General features: G+C 42.4%; 1 protein-coding gene across 1 annotated transcript; it reads right to left on the reverse strand.

Annotated features, from left to right (window-relative positions):
• Positions 1-10,349: 10,349 nt before the first annotated feature.
• gfi1aa (growth factor independent 1A transcription repressor a) lies at positions 10,350-21,445 on the reverse strand (the record flags this gene model as incomplete). The annotated part of the gene is made up of 6 exons (XM_084311862.1): positions 10,350-10,528; positions 12,511-12,676; positions 13,861-13,998; positions 14,129-14,742; positions 19,231-19,449; positions 21,334-21,445. 6 exons carry the CDS (start codon positions 21,443-21,445, stop codon positions 10,350-10,352), a joined length of 1,428 nt encoding a protein of 475 aa, XP_084167988.1.
• Between the last annotated feature and the right edge of the window lie 851 nt (positions 21,446-22,296).

The following is a 22,296-nucleotide window of genomic DNA, read 5'->3' on the forward strand; positions in this document are numbered from 1 at the left end:
CGGTGGGATTCCAAAAAGAATATTCCAATTATTTGATTGCCATCTGGTAGATCGTATGTCCATTTAGCCCACGACATAACCCACCACAGCATAATGAATCGAGGGTCCGAAAACGATTCAATGCGATCGGGTGAAGCCCTAGGTTCAGCCGTTAGTTCTCCAGTTTAATATGAAGGTATGCTGTCAAGGAGCCGTGCAAAGGTATGGATTTCTACTACACTGTCATCCACAATACTATATATATATAGATAGTACACTGTATACAATAACAAATAAATACATACTGTAAATAGACCAAAACTAAGAGAAATATTGTGATATATTTTGGGCATATCGCCCAGCCCTAACTGAAGCTTTCAGTTCCATGGAGAGGCTTTCAGCACTACAGAGAAGGTTTCAGCACCGTGGAGAAGAGAAGGTTTCAGCACCATGGAGAAGGTTTCAGCACTGTGGAGAAGAGAAGCTTTCAGCACCATGGAGAAGGTTTCAGCACCATGGAGAAGGTTTCAGCGTTGAGTAAACCATTATGTCTTGAAGAGTTTGACTTGTAGAGCGGCTGGGTGGTGCAGTGGGCAAGGCGCTCACCACTAACGCAGGAGATGCTGGTATCGAGCCCAGCTCTCGGCGTTGCTACCGGCTTGGCCGGCCGTCATACTAACACAATTGGCAGTGTTAGAGGGTGGGAAAGCTGGTGGGTGGGGATTGGACATTGTGGACAGCGACTCCTACAGGTCGGTTGGGTGACGCCTGTACAGCAGAAACGGGAAGTATCGGGGGCAGCGTGAGCCTCCCACGCGTTACTCCTCGCCACAGAGTTCGAGCTGTCTGGTGAAAAGATGCGACAGGCTGCCTCCTTGTGTACCGTAGGGGACATGTGATGCAAGGCTTCTATCCTCACTACAGCCGACCAGTGGGAGGCATAGTCTAGCAATGTTCAAGACAGGGGAGGGGAGAATTGGAATTACGAAATTGGGATGAAAAAATAAGGAGAAAAAGTGGATAAAAAAAAAGAGTTTGACTTGTAGATGGAAACTACGCTTGCTGGGGTTTATAAATCTTTCATGTAAACAAGAGTTTTTACAGCTATAAAATGCAGCCTAATGTCAGTCCTTGTATCAAGAATCCAGTCAGTCAATGATAAATTCATTAATCAATACTTTTGGGGGGAAAGGAATACTTTTTTTCTGCACATTTCTAAAAGCTCTGTAGATGTATTATACACATTTTTTTAAGTTATCTTTATCACCTTTAACACTTTGGGCGCCAGCCGCTTTAGCTATCCTTGTATCTACTTGCCACCACTGTAAGAGATAGGGATTTTCACTGTGCGTCGCGTTGTTTGGAGGGCTATATCTATATTCTATATTATAGCTATGGAGACAATACTATGGCTCATTTGACATTAACACTTTAAGTGCTGAAAACGTGTTTAGGCGTCCTTCCCCGCCATGCTCAAGTTGCCGAAGACGCCGTAACTCGTCTTTGATATCAATATTTCTAAAATCTGTGATCGGATTCATATTTCCCATCCGCTGGCCTGAGACCCACCAAAAAGCCCCACTGAACCCTCTAGCGGTTCAAGAGCGCCATCTGGTGGCCGATCGGCGCAATCGCCAAAGAGGAAGTTACTTGGACAATGTGCTATTCACCCATATTACTTCCGGGCACTCGGTATATGTTCCGGCACTCTAGCTCGTCACAATACATAGCGATCTGTTGCCAATAACTCGATAAACAACATGATTTGGACGTATATACTATTATACAAGCTGGAAATGGACCCGATATTTCTACATCCCATAATAGGAAAATGTCTGTTCCACGCTCATTGCCCAACGGCGTGAGGAAGATACGGTAAGATTCAGCGTTATTTTTCAATGTCTCCTATACTAACTGATCCGATGAACATATGACCCACACTAGATGAATGGTATAATGTTGCCCACGGAATTATAAACGCCCCCTCACCCATCCGGTCAACATCAGATGATACGTAGTAACTTCTAGAACCATGTCTAGTTGGAATTTTTTATATCGCGCCGATTGCCATCAAACTGTATTTCATCATCAATATAATGCATTTGGGGCTATATATCACGTTCTGGAGAAAGCTGCAGAAAGAGATGAAAACATACTTATACTTTAGACCATACTTTAGTATGAATATGTGAATGAAAAAGTTTAACGTTGCTTCACCCTGAACAATACATATAGGACATTGAATGGGCCCTAATAGTGGCAATTTAGCAATAGAATTTAAAAAGTTATAGCCCTGCAAAGAAGGGGAACTTCTCCATAGACAAATAGAGCTGGCAACCTATGGTATATCATGAATTTAGCCTTAGGCAATCAAAGTGTTAACTATCCATCGTTCAACATGTGAAAAATAATACATTTGTTCATGTATACGTTTGTGTGTTATACCGTGGTGAATATTGTATAGTTTCAGAGTGATCCTGGCAAATTCCTGAAAACGGCGCTATGGAGCAATATGTGAATTTGATGCGTTTCAATGTGATCGGGTGAACCGCTAGACTTGTCTGTACCTAAATTCTCCGCCCGGAGGAAATTAGATGTAACACACGGTGTGAAATAAGGTTTCAAAGGGTGGGCGATACTGCCACCTAGCAGGATGCGGCCGGTATTGCATTCTCGGAATCTCAGAATGATTTCCTATGGTAACACCGAGGTCCATGAACCTGTAATGAATAAAAAAAGAAAAAAAAAAGAAAAGAAAAAACGATGAAAACCCAACTATACTCGGGTATGTCGCTCAACCGCTGGCGAGATAACCCGACTATCATCGGGGCAGCTCACAGACATGGCACTTTGGCTTCGTTCACACTGCAAGCCATAGTGCTCAATTCTGATTTATTGCTCAGATCAGATTTTTTTGTCTGTTTGTCTGTTCACATTTTTTTTTTTTTATGTGGCCAGAATCAGATTCCAGTGTGAACTGGTCACTGCTCCTGAACTGACAATAACAAAGTTGTTGGACTTAAACAATTGTGACAAATCTACAGTGATATAAAAGTCACATGAAATTACTTGTTCAGACTGAGGTCACATTGCAAAAGATGTGACCTGTGTCTGATTTAGGACCACATATGAAAGTGGCCCAAATCGGAATTGAAAAGATAAGATTCCATGTGATTTGTTCTGTTCACACTGATGTGAAAAAGTCTGATCTGAGTCACATATGAGCAAAGAAATCAGATTTGGGCCCCTTTTGCCTGCAGTGTGAACTGAGCTGTCAGACCAGACAGTGTGTGTGTCCTTGTTAAATCCATATAACTCTTTGTAAGGTTTTTAAGTCTTGTTTGGTGCAGTGAACCCAAATTATTACTGTGCATGACTGTATTACTGTACATTACTGTGTATTACTACTGTACATTACTGTGTATTACTGTACATTACTGTGTTATCACTGCATTATTGTGTATTACTGTACATTACTGTGTATTACTGTACATTACTGTGTATTACTGTGCATCATTACTGTACGTTACTGTATATTACTGTACGTTACTGTATATTACTGTGCATTACTGTACATTACCATGAACGGAACAAATAAAAATGAAATGAAATATAGGCCCCAAGTCTCTGGGCTATAGATATTGTTTCAATTATTTTTATTGAATGAACTCTTTGTAAGGTTTTTGAGTCTTGTATGGTGCAGTGAACCCAAATAAATGTCCTCATTGGCCCTTTTCATTTTGGCATGTAAATGGTGCATTTATATAACAGCTTTTATCAAACGCGCTTTACAATTTTGTTACTCACATTTGACCCATTCACTCACACATTCACACACCGACGGCGGATGCGACCATGTAAGGTGCCAACCTGCTCATCGGGAGCAGTTAGGGGTTAAATGTCTTGCTCAAGGACACTTCGACCTGCTGCCCGGGAGGAGCGGGAATCGAACTGGGAACCTCCGGATTACCAGATGACTGCTCTACCTCGGTAAACACTGTGTTTATACTGTAACATTATGGTTCTGTTCCACGCTCTGCAAATCTCATCCTGCTGAAAATCCACAAAACACTCAGTCAATCAGCATTACAGACTCATGGAACAATTTACTAAAAAGTTTAAAATTGGACAATTTCGTCTCCAAATCAGCTTTCAATGAAACTATCATGGACATTTATACTACAATGGACACCTGCAACTGCTCCTAAACTAGCCTGTATCTGCCTGCTGTGTCCATTTTGTTTTGCTCTGTCTGTCTCACCATGTTTTAACTTGTTTTCCTCTTGTTCTGTGTTAACTCTGTATTTCTTTCACCCCCTGTCCCTCAACAGGCTGTGCCTTTTGCCAGGTCGCCTTTGTAAATAAGAACTGGTTCTTAACTCATTCACTGCCAACGACGATTATACTCGTTATTGGCCGCCAATCGTTGAACGCCAACAACGCGTATACTCTTTATTAGATCGTTATTTCTTTTATTCTATATTTCTATTCATTACAGGCCCACTGACTCGGGGTTAACATTGGGAATCGCATTGAGAATGCCTAGGTGCAATACCGGCCGCATCACACTAGATGGCGGTATCGAGCACCCTTTCTAACATTGTATCCTGGGCTGTGGGATGGCCAAGGGTTTCGGGTTACATTTTTCCTTGTCGGGGAAGACGGTTCTGCCGGTTACATTGAAGCCCGTCAAATATGACCGATCCATATGTTATGGTGGATTATGCCGTCGAGCAAATGGACATTGGATATACCAAATGGCGATCAAACAATTGGAATATTCTTTTTGGATTACTCCCGGCCACAGGTAAGGGCGATTTGACGTACATTTTAGCTTGATCCTGCAATGCTTTTACACCGATCGGGCTGATAACCGTTACTGACAATCAAATCATCAGAAACGACCCCCCCCTTTCATGCATTCATGATGGAACATAATAGCTATGATCTAGATTTGATTTCGGGATAATAACGTATACAGGCAAGACATGGCAACGTGTACAATGGAATCGACGTATACTGCCATACCTAAGCATTTCATGAATTACCCTAGACCGCTCTAAAACCATACTTATATTCACCACGGTATAACATGGGAACGTATGGATGGAAAAATTATCTCTTTTGTGCATCTTGACCGAAAGAAACTCAATGTCAAATGACTATAGGTATCCATGGCTATAATATAGAATATAGATTTAGCTCTACAAACAAGGTGACTAACTCCCATCGTTTACAGCGTGGCAGTAGCTACCACAGGATAAGGCTAATAGCTGGCAGCCAATGAGTTAATGACTTACCTGATTAAATAAAATATAATTAAAATAAAGGTATGTGGGCCAGAGCTGCTCCAGTGAGACAGCGTGTGATACTTAATGTTATTAATCACAGCTGTGTTTACTCTGCCATGATGTGTCAAAATGCTCACTGTGAAAAGAGCCCATTGTCAGATATAGCTGACTAAACTAAATATACAGGCAGTTTAAAGTCTCTGAGGCAATTAGACAAATAACACTTTGATAACATAGTTATATGCATAATTGATTATAATGCATTACATGTTCTGATGTGATTGTGTCATATATGCCTATATTATACGAATAGTGCATTTAACTCGCTTATAATGGTCTTAACCACAATGCACCTGTATCAGTGCGTGTATAACGGATGCTTTGCAATGCACTTTAAAATTCAACTTTAATAGCAACCCACTTCACAGTCTGCAGTTGTTTTAAATTATGTTAATGTTTAATTGACTGACTTTCTGTTTGTATTCATGACATGGTGTATTTCTCGACGTCACTGTAAACGAGAGCTCAACGCTCCGTCCAGATGAAATAAAGATTGAATGAATGTAGTAAACCGAACGTGATTATCTTATTGCTTTGCAGTGGCCTTCGTAGGATTGACACAGGTGCAGTCAATATAGGAATTACTCAGGGGTGTGAGCGGTGATGTAGAGATATCTTTACTATGCGACATTAAGTACACATTCGGTAGATGTACATGTGGCTAAATCAGATCTCGGGGAGTTTAAAAGCTCTACTGTAGCGCCTACTGAAGGATAAATCACACCAGGTACCCGGGTCCGAATAAAAACGTCAGGGAAGGTCCTGTCATAAAAGTGACGGTATTTCTCTCGACTTCCTTCACGTGGAGGTTTATGGCGTCATAACCTGGTTTGTTGGGAGTGTGTTGACGGAGCGATAGCCTCTGAACGTGTTTGTTCTCTGCCAGATGGCTCGCGTGACGAGACTTCTCTTTAATCCGGGAGAGAGAACTTTGAGGAGGGTTTTTATTTCCAGCCCTGATATAAACCTGGACCTTCAGTCGGTCTCACACACTGATATAAACAGTCCGACTCACCAGAACACACTGATATAAACAGTCCGACTCACCAGAACACACTGATATAAACAGTCAGACTCACCAGAACACACTGATATAAACAGTCGGACTGAACCAGAACACACTGATATAAACAGTCAGACTCACCAGAACACACTGATATAAACAGTCAGACTCACCAGAACACACTGATATAAACAGTCAGACTGAACCAGAACACACTGATATAAACAGTCAGACTCTCCTGAACACACTGATATAAACAGTCAGACGCACCAGAACACACTGATATAAACAGTCAGACTCACCAGAACACACTGATATAAACAGTCAGACTCACCTGAACACACTGATATAAACAGTCAGACTCACCAGAACACACTGATATAAACAGTCAGACTCACCAGAACACACTGATATAAACAGTCAGACGCACCAGAACACACTGATATAAACAGTCAGACTCACCAGAACACACTGATATAAACAGTCAGACTCACCAGAACACACTGATATAAACAGTCACTCACCAGAACACACTGATATAAACAGTCAGACTCACCTGAACACACTGATATAAACAGTCAGACGCACCAGAACACACTGATATAAACAGTCAGACTCACCTGAACACACTGATATAAACAGTCAGACTCACCTGAACACACTGATATAAACAGTCAGACTCACCAGAACACACTGATATAAACAGTAACTCACCAGAACACACTGATATAAACAGTCAGACTCACCAGAACACACTGATATAAACAGTCAGACTCACCAGAACACACTGATATAAACAGTCGGACTCACCAGAACACACTGATATAAACAGTAACTCACCAGAACACACTGATATAAACAGTAACTCACCAGAACACACTGATATAAACAGTCGGACTGAACCAGAACACACTGATATAAACAGTCGGACTCACCAGAACACACTGATATAAAGAGTCAGACTCACCAGAACACTGATATAAACAGTCGGACTCTCCTGAACACAGTGATATAAACAGTCAGACTCACCAGAACACACTGATATAAACAGTCAGACTCACCAGAACACACTGATATAAACAGTCAGACTCACCAGAACACACTGATATAAACAGTCAGACTCACCTGAACACACTGATATAAACAGTCAGACTCACCAGAACACACTGATATAAACAGTCAGACTCACCTGAACACACTGATATAAACAGTCAGACTCACCAGAACACACTGATATAAACAGTCAGACTCACCAGAACACACTGATATAAACAGTCAGACTCACCTGAACACACTGATATAAACAGTCAGACTCACCTGAACACACTGATATAAACAGTAACTCACCAGAACACACTGATATAAACAGTCAGACTCACCAGAACACACTGATATAAACAGTAACTCACCAGAACACACTGATATAAACAGTCAGACTCACCAGAACACACTGATATAAACAGTCAGACTGAACCAGAACACACTGATATAAACAGTCAGACTCACCTGAACACACTGATATAAACAGTCAGACTCACCAGAACACACTGATATAAACAGTCGGACTCACCAGAACACACTGATATAAACAGTCGGACTGAACCAGAACACACTGATATAAACAGTCGGACTCACCAGAACACACTGATATAAACAGTCAGACTGAACCAGAACACAACACACACACAAATCTCTGTCAATATTCTCAGTGATGGAATAGTAGTGAAGATTTACACATTTAGGTAACGAATCTCATAATGTTTCAGCCCGATGTGAGCCAATATGTATTGTGTCATGTCATATATGTACTATGTACTATGTATGTATGTATGTATGTATGTATGTATGTATGTATGTATGTATGTATGTATGTATGTATGTATGTATGTATGTATGTATGTATGTATGTATGTATGTATGTATGTATGTATGTATGTATGTGTGTGTGTGTATGTGTATCAGTACATGGCGTAAAACTGTGGAACTCTCCACAGAACAGAACTATACAAATATCTTTAGGTTCAATCAAATGTATAAAGATATATATCAGGTTTTCCTATAACTCTATTACTTTCCTTTTTTTCTCTGATGTTATTGTAAGTATTGATTGTTACTTAACTGTAATTGGTCTATTTCTATTGTGTATTTATTGTTTTGAGTAAGGGGCTAAATAAGATGTTCTTTTCACTCATGGAATGTGCAAATTGAGAGGTGCTTTGATTATGAACACCTTTTATTATTTTATGGAACTGTGCTTTACTGTACATTACTGTGTATTACTGTACTTTACTGTACATTAGTGTGTATTACTGTGCATTATTGTGTATTACTGTACATTACTGTGCATTAATGTACATTATTGTGCAGCATTACTGTATATTACTGTACATTACTGTGTATTACTGTACATTACTGTACACTACTGTGCATTACTGTACTTTACTGTACATTAGTGTGTATTACTGTGCATTATTGTGTATTACTGTACATTACTGTGCATTAATGTACATTATTGTGCAGCATTACTGTATATTACTGTGCATTACTGTACATTACTGTGTATTACTGTACATTACTGTACACTACTGTGCATTACTGTACATTACTGTGTATTACTGTACATTACTGTACACTACTGTGCATGACTGTACATTACTGTGCATTACTGTACATTACCATGAACGGAACAAATAAAAATGAAATGAAATATAGGCCCCAAGTCTCTGGGCTATAGATATGGTTTAAATCATTTTTATTTCACACACAGAGACTGCACTGTGGCCGTTGACGTGACAGTTGAGACGATGTCTCACGGCCTCCCAAGCGGCAGGCTGTGCTGGAAAACATGACAACAATCTATCTGATCATCACAATACATCTCTGACCTATAGCACACGAAGGAGGAATTATTGTGAAAAATAATGTTGAATAAATACCCTAAATGTTTATTTCAACCAACAATTTAAGCATCAATAACCCCAATCACATCCAGTCTGCAGGCCAAAGTGGCCCAAGTCTGATCTCTTTGCTCATGTTATGTGATTCAGGTCAGTTTTTTCATGACAGTGTGAACATCAAAGAGAAGCCGCCTATTCTCAGTCCTTGCCCCACAATGGTGGAATGAACTACCCATCCCAGTTAGGACAGCCGAATCCCGTCCAATCTTTCGCCGTCGACTAAAGACTCACTTCTTCAACCATTATCTGAAATGATAAAAAAAAAAAAAAAAAAAAATCTAACCCCGACTAACCTTAATGTCATGCACTTGTCCTAATAAACTAACCTACACTGTAACACGCAACACTTTGATGAACATTGTTACTCAGCTGATAGAGTTATACCCTTCTTGCTGTCTTGTCGCACAGAACTTGTAAGTCGCTTTGGATAAAAGCGTCAGCTAAATGACTAAATGTAAATGTAAATGTAAACAGAACAAATCACATGGAATCTGATCTTTTCAATTCTGATTTGGTGCCACTTTCATATGTGGTCCTGAATAATAATAATAATAATAATAATAATAATAATAATAATAATAATAATAATAATAATAATAATAATAATAATAATGCAGGACTTTTAGAAGTCTTTATTCGGCATCAGATACAGGTCTTTGCAATGCGACCTCAGTCTGAACAAGTCTTTTACGTCACTCTAGATTGACATTTGTCACACTTTCTTACGTCCATCTTCATTATTTGTTCTTCTGTGCATGATGGGGGTCAGTTCAGAAGCATGTGACCAGTTCACACTGAGTGACATGGGGGTCAGTTCAGGAGCATGTGACCAGTTCACACTGACATGGGGGTCAGTTCAGGAGCAGTGACCAGTTCACACTGGAATCTGATATTGGCCACACTTAAAAAAGAATGTGAACAGAAAAAACAAAAAGATCTGAACAATGAATCAGAATTGAGCACTGAGGCGGGTGTGAAGACGAGGTCTCGTCGGTCCGTCTGAAAGCATGTGTTATTTACAGAGACAGTGGACAGTCAGAGAGACGGTGGACAGGCGTCTCATTTGAGTCCGTGCTGCGTCTCCTTGTGTCTGCGCAGGTCCACCTTCCTCTGGAAGCCCTTCCCGCAGAGCTCGCAGCAGAAGGGCTTGAAGCCGGTGTGTTTGCGGCTGTGGGTGATGAGGTTGGAGCTCTGGCTGAAGGCCTTTCCACAGACCTGACACTTGTGAGGCTTCTCTCCTGCAGGAGAAGACATGGTGGTTAGATCACGCGCTTCTTCACACTTTCTCCTGTTACCCTGTCCATACCTGCCCCCCCCCCCCCCCCCCCCCGCCTCGCTGCTCTGACAACCAAATCAATATAGGAATATCTTATCTTATCTTATCTTATTTGGTCTTATCTTATCGTGCATCTTATTTTATCTTATCTTATTACATGGCGTTTTCACATTCGCCGAAATGCTTGCTTGTGATTGGTCAACAGCCCCCCGACAGCGGTCATTATTTTTCAATAATGACCGCTGTTTTTTCAATAATGACCGCTGTGCGCAGCTGTTCGCAATCAAGCCCACTGACACACACTGTTTCAGTGCAATTAGACACTGCCGGTGTTCTGCTGCCGGCGATGACAGGGGGCGGAGCGACGAGCGGAGCCAGAACGCAGCCAGAACCAGTGTTGCGAGTCGATGTAAAATGAATTAGGTATATTGTTAGTAAGTTAGCCATGTAATAAGCGGGATAATGTATAGCTATACTCGGTCATTGTCGCAAAATAATTGACCTTCACTGACGTTTAAAACACCTCGCCGAAGCGGCTCGGTATTTTAAACTCCGTGTCGGTCAATTATTTTGCGACAATGACCTCGTAGCTATACATTATCCCTTACGTATTGTATCTTATCTTATCGTATTGTATCTTATTTTATCTTATCTTATCTTATTCATCTTATTTTATCTTATCTTATCTTATTTTATCTTATCTTATCATTTATCTTATTTTATCTTATCTTATCTTATTTTATCTTATCTTATCTTATTTTATCTTATCTTATCTTATATTATTTTATCTTATCTTATCATTTATCTTATTTTATCTTATCTTATCTTTTTTTTTAATCAATTTTTTCTCCCCCTTTTTTTCCCGTATTTTTCTCCCATCCCAATTTAGTCGTTATGCCAATTCCCTTCCTGGTCGTTGCGCACATTTTCCCCCCACTTGCCGGCCTAGGGAGGGTTGAAGACTATCACATGCCTCCTCCGATACATGTGGAGTCAGCCAGCCGCTTCTTTTCACCTGACAGCGAGGACTCTCACTGGGGGAACGTAACGCGTGGGAGGATCACACTACCTCCCCCAGATCCCTTCCCTGCTGAACAGGCGCCCCGACCGACCAGTAGGAGTCGCTGTTTACAACGACCAGGACACATACCCCACCGGCTTCCCACCCGCTAACACTGCCAATCATGTTAGTAGGGAAGAGCGACCAAGCCGGAGGTACCGCTGACAGCTGGATTCGAACCCAGAGTCTCTGCGGTGGTAGGCGAGCGCTTAGTCCGCTGCACTACCCAGCCGCTCCATCTTATCTTATCTTATCATATCTTATCATATCTTATCTTATTTTATCTTATCTTATCTTATCTTATTTTCTCTCATCTTATTTTATTTTATCGTACCGGTACATCTTATTTTATCTTATCTTATTTTCTCTTATCTTATTTTATTTTATCGTACCGGTACATCTTATTTTATCTTATCTTATTTTATCTTATCTTATTTTATCTTATCATATCTTATTTTATCTTATCTTATCATATCTTATCTTATCATATCTTATCTTATTTTATCTTATCTTAGTATCATATTCTAGGCCTACTTTAATCAATATAGGAATATCTTATTTAGCATCATATTCTAGGCATACTTGAATGAATCAATATAGGAATATCTTATTTTAGCATCATATTCTAGGCATACTTGAATGAATCAATATAGGAATATCTTATTTAGCATCATATTCTAGGCATACTTGAATGAATCAATATAGGAATATCTTATTTAGCATCATATTCTAGGCGTACTTGAATGAATCAATATAGGAATATCTTATTTAGCATCATATTCTAGGCATACTTGAATGAATCAATATAGGAATCTCTTATTTTAGCATCATATGCTGTAAACTGTGATGTCGGCGCGTCGTGTAAACGGTGCCGTTGGTCTCACCTGTGTGGATGAAGGTGTGTTTCTTCATGTCAGACTTCTGGTGGAAGCGCTTGCCGCAGTACTGGCAGGGGTACGGCCGCGTGTCGGAGTGGATGAGCAGGTGGGTGGAGAGCGTGGAGGAGCGCTTGAAGCTCTTACCACAGATATTACAACTGAAGCTCCGCTCCTTCAGACAGAGAACAAAACAGTGTTTAGATTACATTACATTGGATTGGATTGGATTGGATCGGATTGGATTAGATTAGATTGGATTGGATTGGATTAGATTATACTATATTACATTTAGGGATGCTCGATATTGGCTTTTTTACCAATACCGATATACCGATATTGTCCAACTCTTAATTTCCGATACCGATATCAACCGATATCAACCGATACCGATATATGCAGGGCCCCCCCCCCCCCCCCCCAAAATGGAATAATTTCAGGTAATTAACATTACTTATTACATGGCGTTTTCACATTCGGTCAATAGCCCCCCGACAGCGGTCATTATTTTTCAATAATGACCGCTGTTTTTTCAATAATGACCGCTGTGCGCAGCTGTTCGCAATCAAGCCCACTGACACACACTGTTTCAGTGCAATTAGACACTGCCGGTGTTCTGCTGCCGGCGATGACAGGGGGCGGAGCGACGAGCGGAGCCAGAACGCAGCCAGAACCAGTGTTGCGAGTCGATGTAAAATGAATTAGGTATATTGTTAGTAAGTTAGCCATGTAATAAGCGGGATAATGTATAGCTATACTCGGTCATTGTCGCAAAATAATTGACCTTCACTGACGTTTAAAACACCTCGCCGAAGCGGCTCGGTATTTTAAACTCCGTGTCGGTCAATTATTTTGCGACAATGACCTCGTAGCTATACATTATCCCTTACATATCTCTTGTTGTGGAATTAACACATCATTATGCATACTTTTGACAATAAATGAAATCAAAATGTGTTCTTACTTGCTTGCCTGGGTAAATAAAGGTTATAGAAATGTAAAAAAAAATAAAAAATTGAAAACCGATACCAATATTTTCCAATATCACATTTTAATGCCAATATCGGCCGATAATATCGGTAAGCCGATAATATCGGACATCCCTAATTACATTACATCTGATTGGTATGGATTACATTACATTGGATTGGATTAGATTAGAGTAGACTGGATTGGATTGGATTACATTACATTGGATTGGATTGGATTGGATTGGATTACATTATACTAGATTCGATTATATTGGATTAGATTACATTAGATTCGACTAGATTAGATTAGATTAAATTCAAATGTATTGTCATCATTCAGCACAAGTACAGTACAATGAAAATAAGTTTGGCATCCAACCAGACGGACCTGGGAGTGGACGGTCCTGTGTTGCTCCAGACTGACCGCGTGGCCGAACGTCTTCCCACAAACACCGCATTCAAAGGGTCGAGTCCCGCTGTGGGAGCGTCGCACGTGAACCTCCAAGCCGTGCGGCGTCGAAAACACCTTTTGGGAAAACAAAACAAAACATAATTGACTTAATTTCCATATGAGAATGTGTGTATAGGCCTGTAAATGCTCGAGGTGTTATTCGTCAAGATGTCGGTTGAAATAAACAAACGATGCGGAGACCAACCTTGCCACACTTGACGCACTTGAAGGACCCGCTTGGCTCGATTTTAGCGCAGAGGATGTCTTTCTCAGACTTGACGTCGGACCTCTCGGGTCTCTGGTTGGGGTCCAGATAGTTGACGTCGGACCTCTCGGGTCTCTGGTTGGGGTCCAGATAGTTGACGTCGGACCTCTCGGGTCTCTGGTTGGGGTCCAGATAGTTGACGTCGGACCTCTCGGGTCTCTGGTTGGGGTCCAGATAGTTGACGTCGGACCTCTCGGGTCTCTGGTTGGGGTCCAGATAGTTGACGTCGGACCTCTCGGGTCTCTGGTTGGGGTCCAGATAGTTGACGTCGGACCTTTCAGGTCTCTGGTGGAGGTCCAGATAGAGCTCTTCCTCGCTCCGCATCCTGTAGATCTGATGGTAGAACCCCGCGGTGCGCCCCCGGTCGTCGGGCCCGCAGGTGCTTCTCGGCGAGTCGGGCTCCACGGCGGTGGGCAGGCGCCGGTAAGACTGCTGGACCAGCTTCTGCTGGACCAGGTTCCTGAAGTCGGAACCCGAGTACGTGGTCCAGGCGTACGGACGGAACGGGACGGGGAAGAGATGGTCCGCCGCTGGCGTGAAGCATTTCTCTGAGTCTGGAAAGGGATTCGAGGCTTTGTGTAAATGATGGATTCATGTAGTCTAGGATTCAAGAAGTAATAATAATAATAATAATGACTTGGATTTATATAGCGCTCTTCATGAGACCCAGAGCGCTTCACAGAGTCCATTATTCGTTCATACAGAGTCATACCGGTGGTGGTAAGCTACAATTGCAGCCAGAGCTGCCCTGAGGCAGACTCACGGAAGCGTGGCGAATAATCAACGCCTACGGCCCCTCCGACCACCACCAACATTCATTCACATGCATACACATTCATACGAGGCAAGTAGGTTAAGTGTCTTGCCCAAGGACACAACGGCAGTGGGATGGACATGGGCTTGAGCGGGATTCGAACCACCAACCCTTGGATCATTGGACAACCCGCTCTACCCCTGAGCCACGCCGCCCCACAAGTAGATCATAATTATCTGGAAAGCTGGGGGACTAAAGCCTAAAGCTCTGGGACTAAAGCCTAAAACTGTGGGACTAAAGCCTAAAACTGGGACTAAAGCATAAAGCTGGGACTAAAGCCTAAAGCTGGCGGACTAAAGCCTAAAGCTGGGGGACTAAAGCATAAAGCTGGGACTAAAGCATAAAGCTGGGACTAAAGCCTAAAGCTGGGGGACTAAAGCCTAAAGCTGGGACTAAAGCCTAAAGCTGGGACTAAAGCCTAAAACTGGGACTAAAGCATAAAGCTGGGACTAAAGCCTAAAGCTGGGACTAAAGCATAAAGCTGGGACTAAAGCCTAAAGCTGGGACTAAAGCCTAAAGCTGGGACTAAAGCCTAAAGCTGGGGGACTAAAGCCTAAAGCTGTGGGACTAAAGCCTAAAGCTGGGACTAAAGCCTAAAGCTGGGGAACTAAAGCCTAAAAGCCTTCGACACTGTCAATCACTCCATTCTGATTGACAAGCTAACAGCAATGGGTTTTGATAGTCTATCAGTGAGATGGATGCAATCCTACCTAGAGGGGAGAGAACAGATGGTGGAGGTAAACGGTACCCTATCCCCCCCCCTCACAGTGAGCTGTGGTGTTCCACAAGGAAGCATACTAGGACCGCTACTGTTCCTAATTTATGCAAATGACATGTCGTCAGCTTGTGACTGCAACTTGTTCTTGTTCGCAGACGACTCAGCCCTGCTGGTCTCTGACAAGAACAAGTTACAGGTTGAAAAAAACCTCAGCTCGGAACTAGGCAAAATCTGCATATGGCTCGCCGATAACAAACTATCATTACACATGGGCAAAACAGAGTCCATTCTCTTCGGTTCGAATAACAAACTCAGCAAGACCGACGGCTTCTCAGTTACAGTGGGTGACAATATTGTCACAAGGAAAGATGAAATTACCTACCTGGGCTCCATCCTAGAGGCTAATCTTTCCTGTGACAAAATGGCATTCAATGTAATAAAAAAGGTCAACCAACGAACTCGATTCTTGTACCGGATCTCCTCTCTGGTAAACAAGAACACCCTGAAGACTCTGGCAGGAGCACTCATTCAAGGGTACTACAACTATGCTTGCACCTCATGGTACCAAAGCACCTCAAAGGCGCTAAAAACAAAATTACAAACATCTCAAAACTAACTGGTCAGACTACTGCTTGACCTTACTCCTAGAACCCACCTCACCCCTGCCCACTTTGACAACCTAGGATGGCTTAGAGTAGACGACAGAGTACAGCAACTTGCAATGGGCCTGGTCTACAAGATACACTACACGACCAAGGTACCCATGTACATGTCAAAATACTTCCCAAAGGTCAGTGAATACCACGATCACAACACCAGAGGGAGCTCCACAAATCATGTTAAACCCAGATTCGGCTCAAACAAGGGACTAAACACGTTTCGCAATTATGCCACATCAATGTGGAACGCCCTACCCAAAACTGTAAAGGAATGTGAATCACTACCCACTTTCAAAAACACTCTCAAAGAACACCTACGGGAGACTGCAATTTGAAACTGGCCCATGTAAATGTCCTAACCCAACCCCCTCCAATGTACAGTAAATGACCAAGTATGGTTGTCAATATTCCAATGTACAGTTTTGCTTGTACAGTTGTACAGTGTTCCCTCCCCACCCCACCCACCCACCGAACCACCTCCAATGTAAAGCTGGGACTAAAGCCTAAAGCTGGGACTAAAGCCTAAAACTGGGACTAAAGCCTAAAGCTGTGGGACTAAAGCCTAAAGCTGGGACTAAAGCCTAAAGCTGGGGGACTAAAGCCTAAAGCTGGGACTAAAGCCTAAAGCTGGGACTAAAGTCTAAAGCTGGGACTAAAGCCTAAATCTGGGGGACTAAAGCCTAAAGCTGGGACTAAAGCCTAAAGCTGGGACTAAAGTCTAAAGCTGGGACTAAAGTCTAAAGCTGGGGGACTAAAGCCTAAAGCTGGGACTAAAGCATAAAGCTGGGACTAAAGCATAAAGCTGGGGGACTAAAGCCTAAAGCTGGGACTAAAGCCTAAAGCTGTGGGACTAAAGCCTAAAGCTGGGACTAAAGCCTAAAGCTGGGACTAAAGCCTAAAGCTGGGGGACTAAAGCCTAAAGCTGGGACTAAAGCCTAAAGCTGGGACTAAAGTCTAAAGCTGGGACTAAAGTCTAAAGCTGGGACTAAAGCCTAAAGCTGGGACTAAAGCCTAAAGCTGGGACTAAAGCCTAAAGCTGGGACTAAAGTCTAAAGCTGGGACTAAAGACTAAAGCTGGGACTAAAGCCTAAAGCTGGGACTAAAGCCTAAAGCTGGGACTAAAGCCTAAAGCTGGGACTAAAGCCTAAAGCTGGGACTAAAGTCTAAAGCTGGGGGACTAAAGCCTAAAGCTGGGACTAAAGTCTAAAGCTGGGACTAAAGTCTAAAGCTGGGACTAAAGTCTAAAGCTGGGGGACTAAAGCCTAAAGCTGGGACTAAAGATAAAAGCTGGGACTAAAGACTAAAGCTGGGGGACTAAAGTCTAAAGCTGGGACTAAAACCTAAAGCTGGGACTAAAGCCTAAAGCTGGGACTAAAGCATAAAGCTGGGACTAAAGTCTAAAGCTGGGACTAAAGTCTAAAGCTGGGGGACTAAAGCCTAAAGCTGGGACTAAAACCTAAAGCTGGGACTAAAGCCTAAAGCTGGGACTAAAGCATAAAGCTGGGACTAAAGTCTAAAGCTGGGACTAAAGTCTAAAGCTGGGGGACTAAAGCCTAAAGCTGGGACTAAAGCCTGAAGCTGGGACTAAAGCCTAAAGCTGGGACTAAAGCCTAAAGCTGGGACTAAAGCCTAAAGCTGGGGGACTAAAGCCTAAAGCTGGGGGACTAAAGCCTAAAGCTGGGGGACTAAAGCCTAAAGCTGGGACTAAAGCCTAAAGCTGGGACTAAAGCCTAAAGCTGGGGGACTAAAGCCTAAAGCTGGGGGACTAAAGCCTAAAGCTGGGACTAACGCCTATAAAGCTGGGACTAAAGTCTAAAGCTGGGGGACTAAAGCCTAAAGCTGGGACTAAAACCTAAAGCTGGGACTAAAGCCTAAAGCTGGGACTAAAGCATAAAGCTGGGACTAAAGTCTAAAGCTGGGACTAAAGTCTAAAGCTGGGGGACTAAAGCCTAAAGCTGGGACTAAAGCCTAAAGCTGGGACTAAAGCCTAAAGCTGGGACTAAAGCCTAAAGCTGGGGGACTAAAGCCTAAAGCTGGGGGACTAAAGCCTAAAGCTGGGGGACTAAAGCCTATAAAGCTGGGGGACTAAAGCCTAAAGCTGGGGGACTAAAGCCTAAAGCTGGGACTAACGCCTATAAAGCTGGGGGACTAAAGCCTAAAGCTGGGACTAAAGCCTAAAGCTGGGACTAAAGCCTAAAGCTGGGACTAAAGCCTAAAGCTGGGACTAAAGCCTAAAGCTGTGGGACTAAAGCCTATAAAGCTGGGGGACTAAAGCCTAAAGCTGGGACTAAAGTCTAAAGCTGGGACTAAAGCCTATAAAGCTGGGACTAAAGCCTATAAAGCTGGGGGACTAAAGCCTATAAAGCTGGGGGACTAAAGCCTATAAAGCTGGGGGACTAAAGCCTATAAAGCTGTGGGACTAAAGTCTATAAAGCTGGGGGACTAAAGCCTATAAAGCTGGGGGACTAAAGCCTAAAGCTGGGACTAAAGCCTAAAGCTGGGGGACTAAAGCCGTGAACTTGAAGGACAGTTGAAGGACAGTTTGGCAGCTGTAAGTGGCATACACTATAGGCCTATACATAAGATAAGATAAGATAAAATATTATTTTATTGATCCCCTTGACGTCATAGCAGCATGGGGGAGGTATACAGGCAGGGTAAGACATAGACAATACAATAAAATCTGAATATAAAAATACAAGAAACATAAACAAACAATACAATAAAATCTGAATATAGAAATATGATAAAAAATAAACAGTCTAAACTAAATAATTAACTCTGAAACTATAATATATATAATATAATTTATATAATATATAAAGACAGAGTATAGTGGATGAAAAAATACCTGGCGAGGAGGAGGGAGACGGAGGACGCCAGAGGTCATAGTCTGAGGAGGAGGAGGAGGAGGAGGGGGAGGAGGAGGAGCGGTCACAGACGGAGCCGTCGCAGCTGAGCGGGGAGCGGGAGGAGCGCGGGGAGCGCGAGGGGCGCACCAGGAGCGACTCCGGGCACAACCTGTCCTGCTGACCGCCGGCCTCGCTGGACTCACCCTGGACTCGAGCCTCTGGTAGAGAGAGAGAGAGAGAGAGGGGGGGGGGAGAGAGAGAGAGAGAGAGAGAGAGAGAGAGAGAGAGAGAGAGAGAGAGAGAGAGAGAGAGAGAGAGAGAGAGAGGGGGGGGGGGGGGGGGGGAGGGGGGGGAGAGAGACAGAGAGCAAGAGAGAGAGAGAGAGAGAGAGAGAGAGAGAGAGAGAGAGAGAGAGAGAGAGAGAGAGAGAGAGAGAGAGAGAGAGAGAGAGAGAGAGAGAGAGAGAGAGAGAGAGAGAGAGAGAGAGAGAGAGAGAGAGAGAGAGAGAGAGAGAGAGACAGGTCCAATAATGAGATATGCATGGAATCAGATTTTTGTTTGTTTGCTGGAAAATATCTGCCAAACACGTTTGAAACCACTACACATTTGGAACTTTAGAGAATTTTATGGGTAATCCTTTTTCAACTTTGTTCATGTCTTTATGATCCCCTCGTGTTTGTTCGATATATTTAAGTAAACAGCTTTGAACTGCCTCTGTGTTATACTATTATGTACTTTGCTACTACGTAATCTACTATGCCTATATTACTACCTTATATGCCACTACTACAGTATGCACTGAAGTGTACTGTAGCACTCAAGTTCAACACTGATTGACAAACAATGTTGTACCCTTCCTGCTGACTTGTACACAACTTGCTTTGGAAAGAAACTAAAGCGTCAGTTAAATGACTGTAAATGTAAATGTGAATGTAAATGTATGTACGTGTGAATAAACTGCTGCTAAATCTCGTGAATGAATAATTACCCATATACCACATTTCTAAAAATAGGCTGTATGTATCTCAATTTATCAAAATAACACTTAATTTAGTTGTTGTTTTAATTAAATATAACATTCAAATTAAAACCACTATTAAAAACGGATAATGGAACGCAGATCAGGACAAATGGGTATAGGGAATTTGTTCTATGTGAACATTTTGGCCGGTAAAATGTGTAGCACCAGATAAAATGTGTAGGGCCACTATAGGCATGGTATAAATGTGATATGTGACCACGGCTGGTATCCACCTTTAGAAAAACACGGCCCTAATGAGAGACGGTAATACACCACCACAACCCACTGGAAAAATAAAAGTTAATAGCTATTTGGTTTTATTACTGTGGACCTCTAGTAATTAGTAATAATTGCGGTGGTCGTCTGTGATCTTAATCCCGTGCGAATCTGCCATGATGTCCGTATATAGTTCGTAAAGTAAAAATGCCAGCGCAAATTTCGTCAAACACGTCCCGTTCGAATCGGCATCTCGGTAATTAGAGATGGTCATTCGTTTTTTTGGTTTACTTAGTCAAATCAACACGGGGAGGTTCTAAATGCATTTTCAGTGCAAACTCTCAAATCAATCTGCTTCACCTCAGCGGCGCGGAGATCGACAGGCCTTGACATGTCCGTCCAACGTGATACTGCCACTGTTCTCTCTTCATTATGTTCCCTGCAGCTGATGGATCGTCCCATTTGAATTATTATTTAAAACATATAGATAGGCTCCTCTGCATGGTTCCATTTAGCATCAGGTGAATCATGCGGCGTTTACTACATCAAAGTTCACACAACATTCACAAAACTAAACGCGCAACAGGTGTTTTGGAGTGTGAGTTGATTTGGCAGACCGTTACGCGACCAAATGTTGTGCAATATTTAGACATTTGTTTTATTAAGGGTCTTAAAGTAATTGTTAACTTAAGACTTAACGGGTCTTATTATATAAAGTCACACTCGGAAACCAAGCGCCATTACGCACACGGGTATCAGCCAACTAGAAGAACATCCATACAATATGAATGTGGACAGCAGGACTTTTTACGCAGCGTTTTTATTATTTATAACAACCTAAAAACCACAGAACGCACGGACATACCTGCGCACACATGGGCCAGGACCGTCTCCAGTCTGATGTACTCGTCATCCAGGGGCCGCGGCTGATGGTAACTGTGGGCCCTTTTGCTCTTGACCAGAAAAGACCTCGGCATGATGGTGGTGGTGAGTCTGTCCTGCTGTTGGGGTCCTTGTTATAGTTCCAGGTCTGTCTGTCTGTCTGTCCTGTGTCTGTTTCTTGCTCGTGAAGATGAAGAGATCCTCTGCTACAGCACGGCCTCTGGCTGCTTTATCTCAGGACAGATTTGAACACCATTGGTTGACGTTTGATTCAGCAGCAGCGCTATACGGATTTTTGGCGGCCGATTACGCATGCGCAGAGAGCCCGTGTCGTTGACCAGGTGTTGTTACCGCGGGTCGTCGTTGGGACGCGGGGCCAATAATAAGAGACTGTTGTCCCCCCAGAGAGAGAGAGAGAGAGAGAGAGAGAAACAGAGGAGTGGAAACGACCACTTAATATAATTTCACTCCTTTCCTCACATCATATGATATTTCATCAAAGAGAGAACAATTTATTTTTAAGCGAGATTGGACTATGCAGAGTTCAAGTTCAAGTTTCAAGTTTCTTTAATAGTTGTCATACAGAAGTACAGAATACTTTTATACAAAATGCTTCTTACTGTTACGCTCCAGAGACTGTGCAAGACAAGATAAGTATATGAAATAAAATAACATAGTAAAATTAGAAGTAAAAAAAAGGTCAGGGTTGTTGTATGATCGAGTTGAGATTGATTTATTAATACATTTGGAATGAATTAAATCGAACGGATTTATGATCATTATTTGATCAAAAGAAAGACAGCTAAAGAATGTAAAGACATTAAATGCGCCGAGGAGACCAAAACAATTGGTAGTGTGTGTGTGTGTGTGTGTGTGTGTGTTTATGTGACTCTCTCACAAACAAGTTAACGAGCCTCCAGGTGGATAATGAGCCGTTTGTTTCAAC

This window comes from Notolepis coatsorum (assembly GCF_963971535.1).
Source record: "Notolepis coatsorum genome assembly, chromosome: 4".
Lineage (NCBI taxonomy): Eukaryota > Metazoa > Chordata > Actinopteri > Aulopiformes > Paralepididae > Notolepis > Notolepis coatsorum.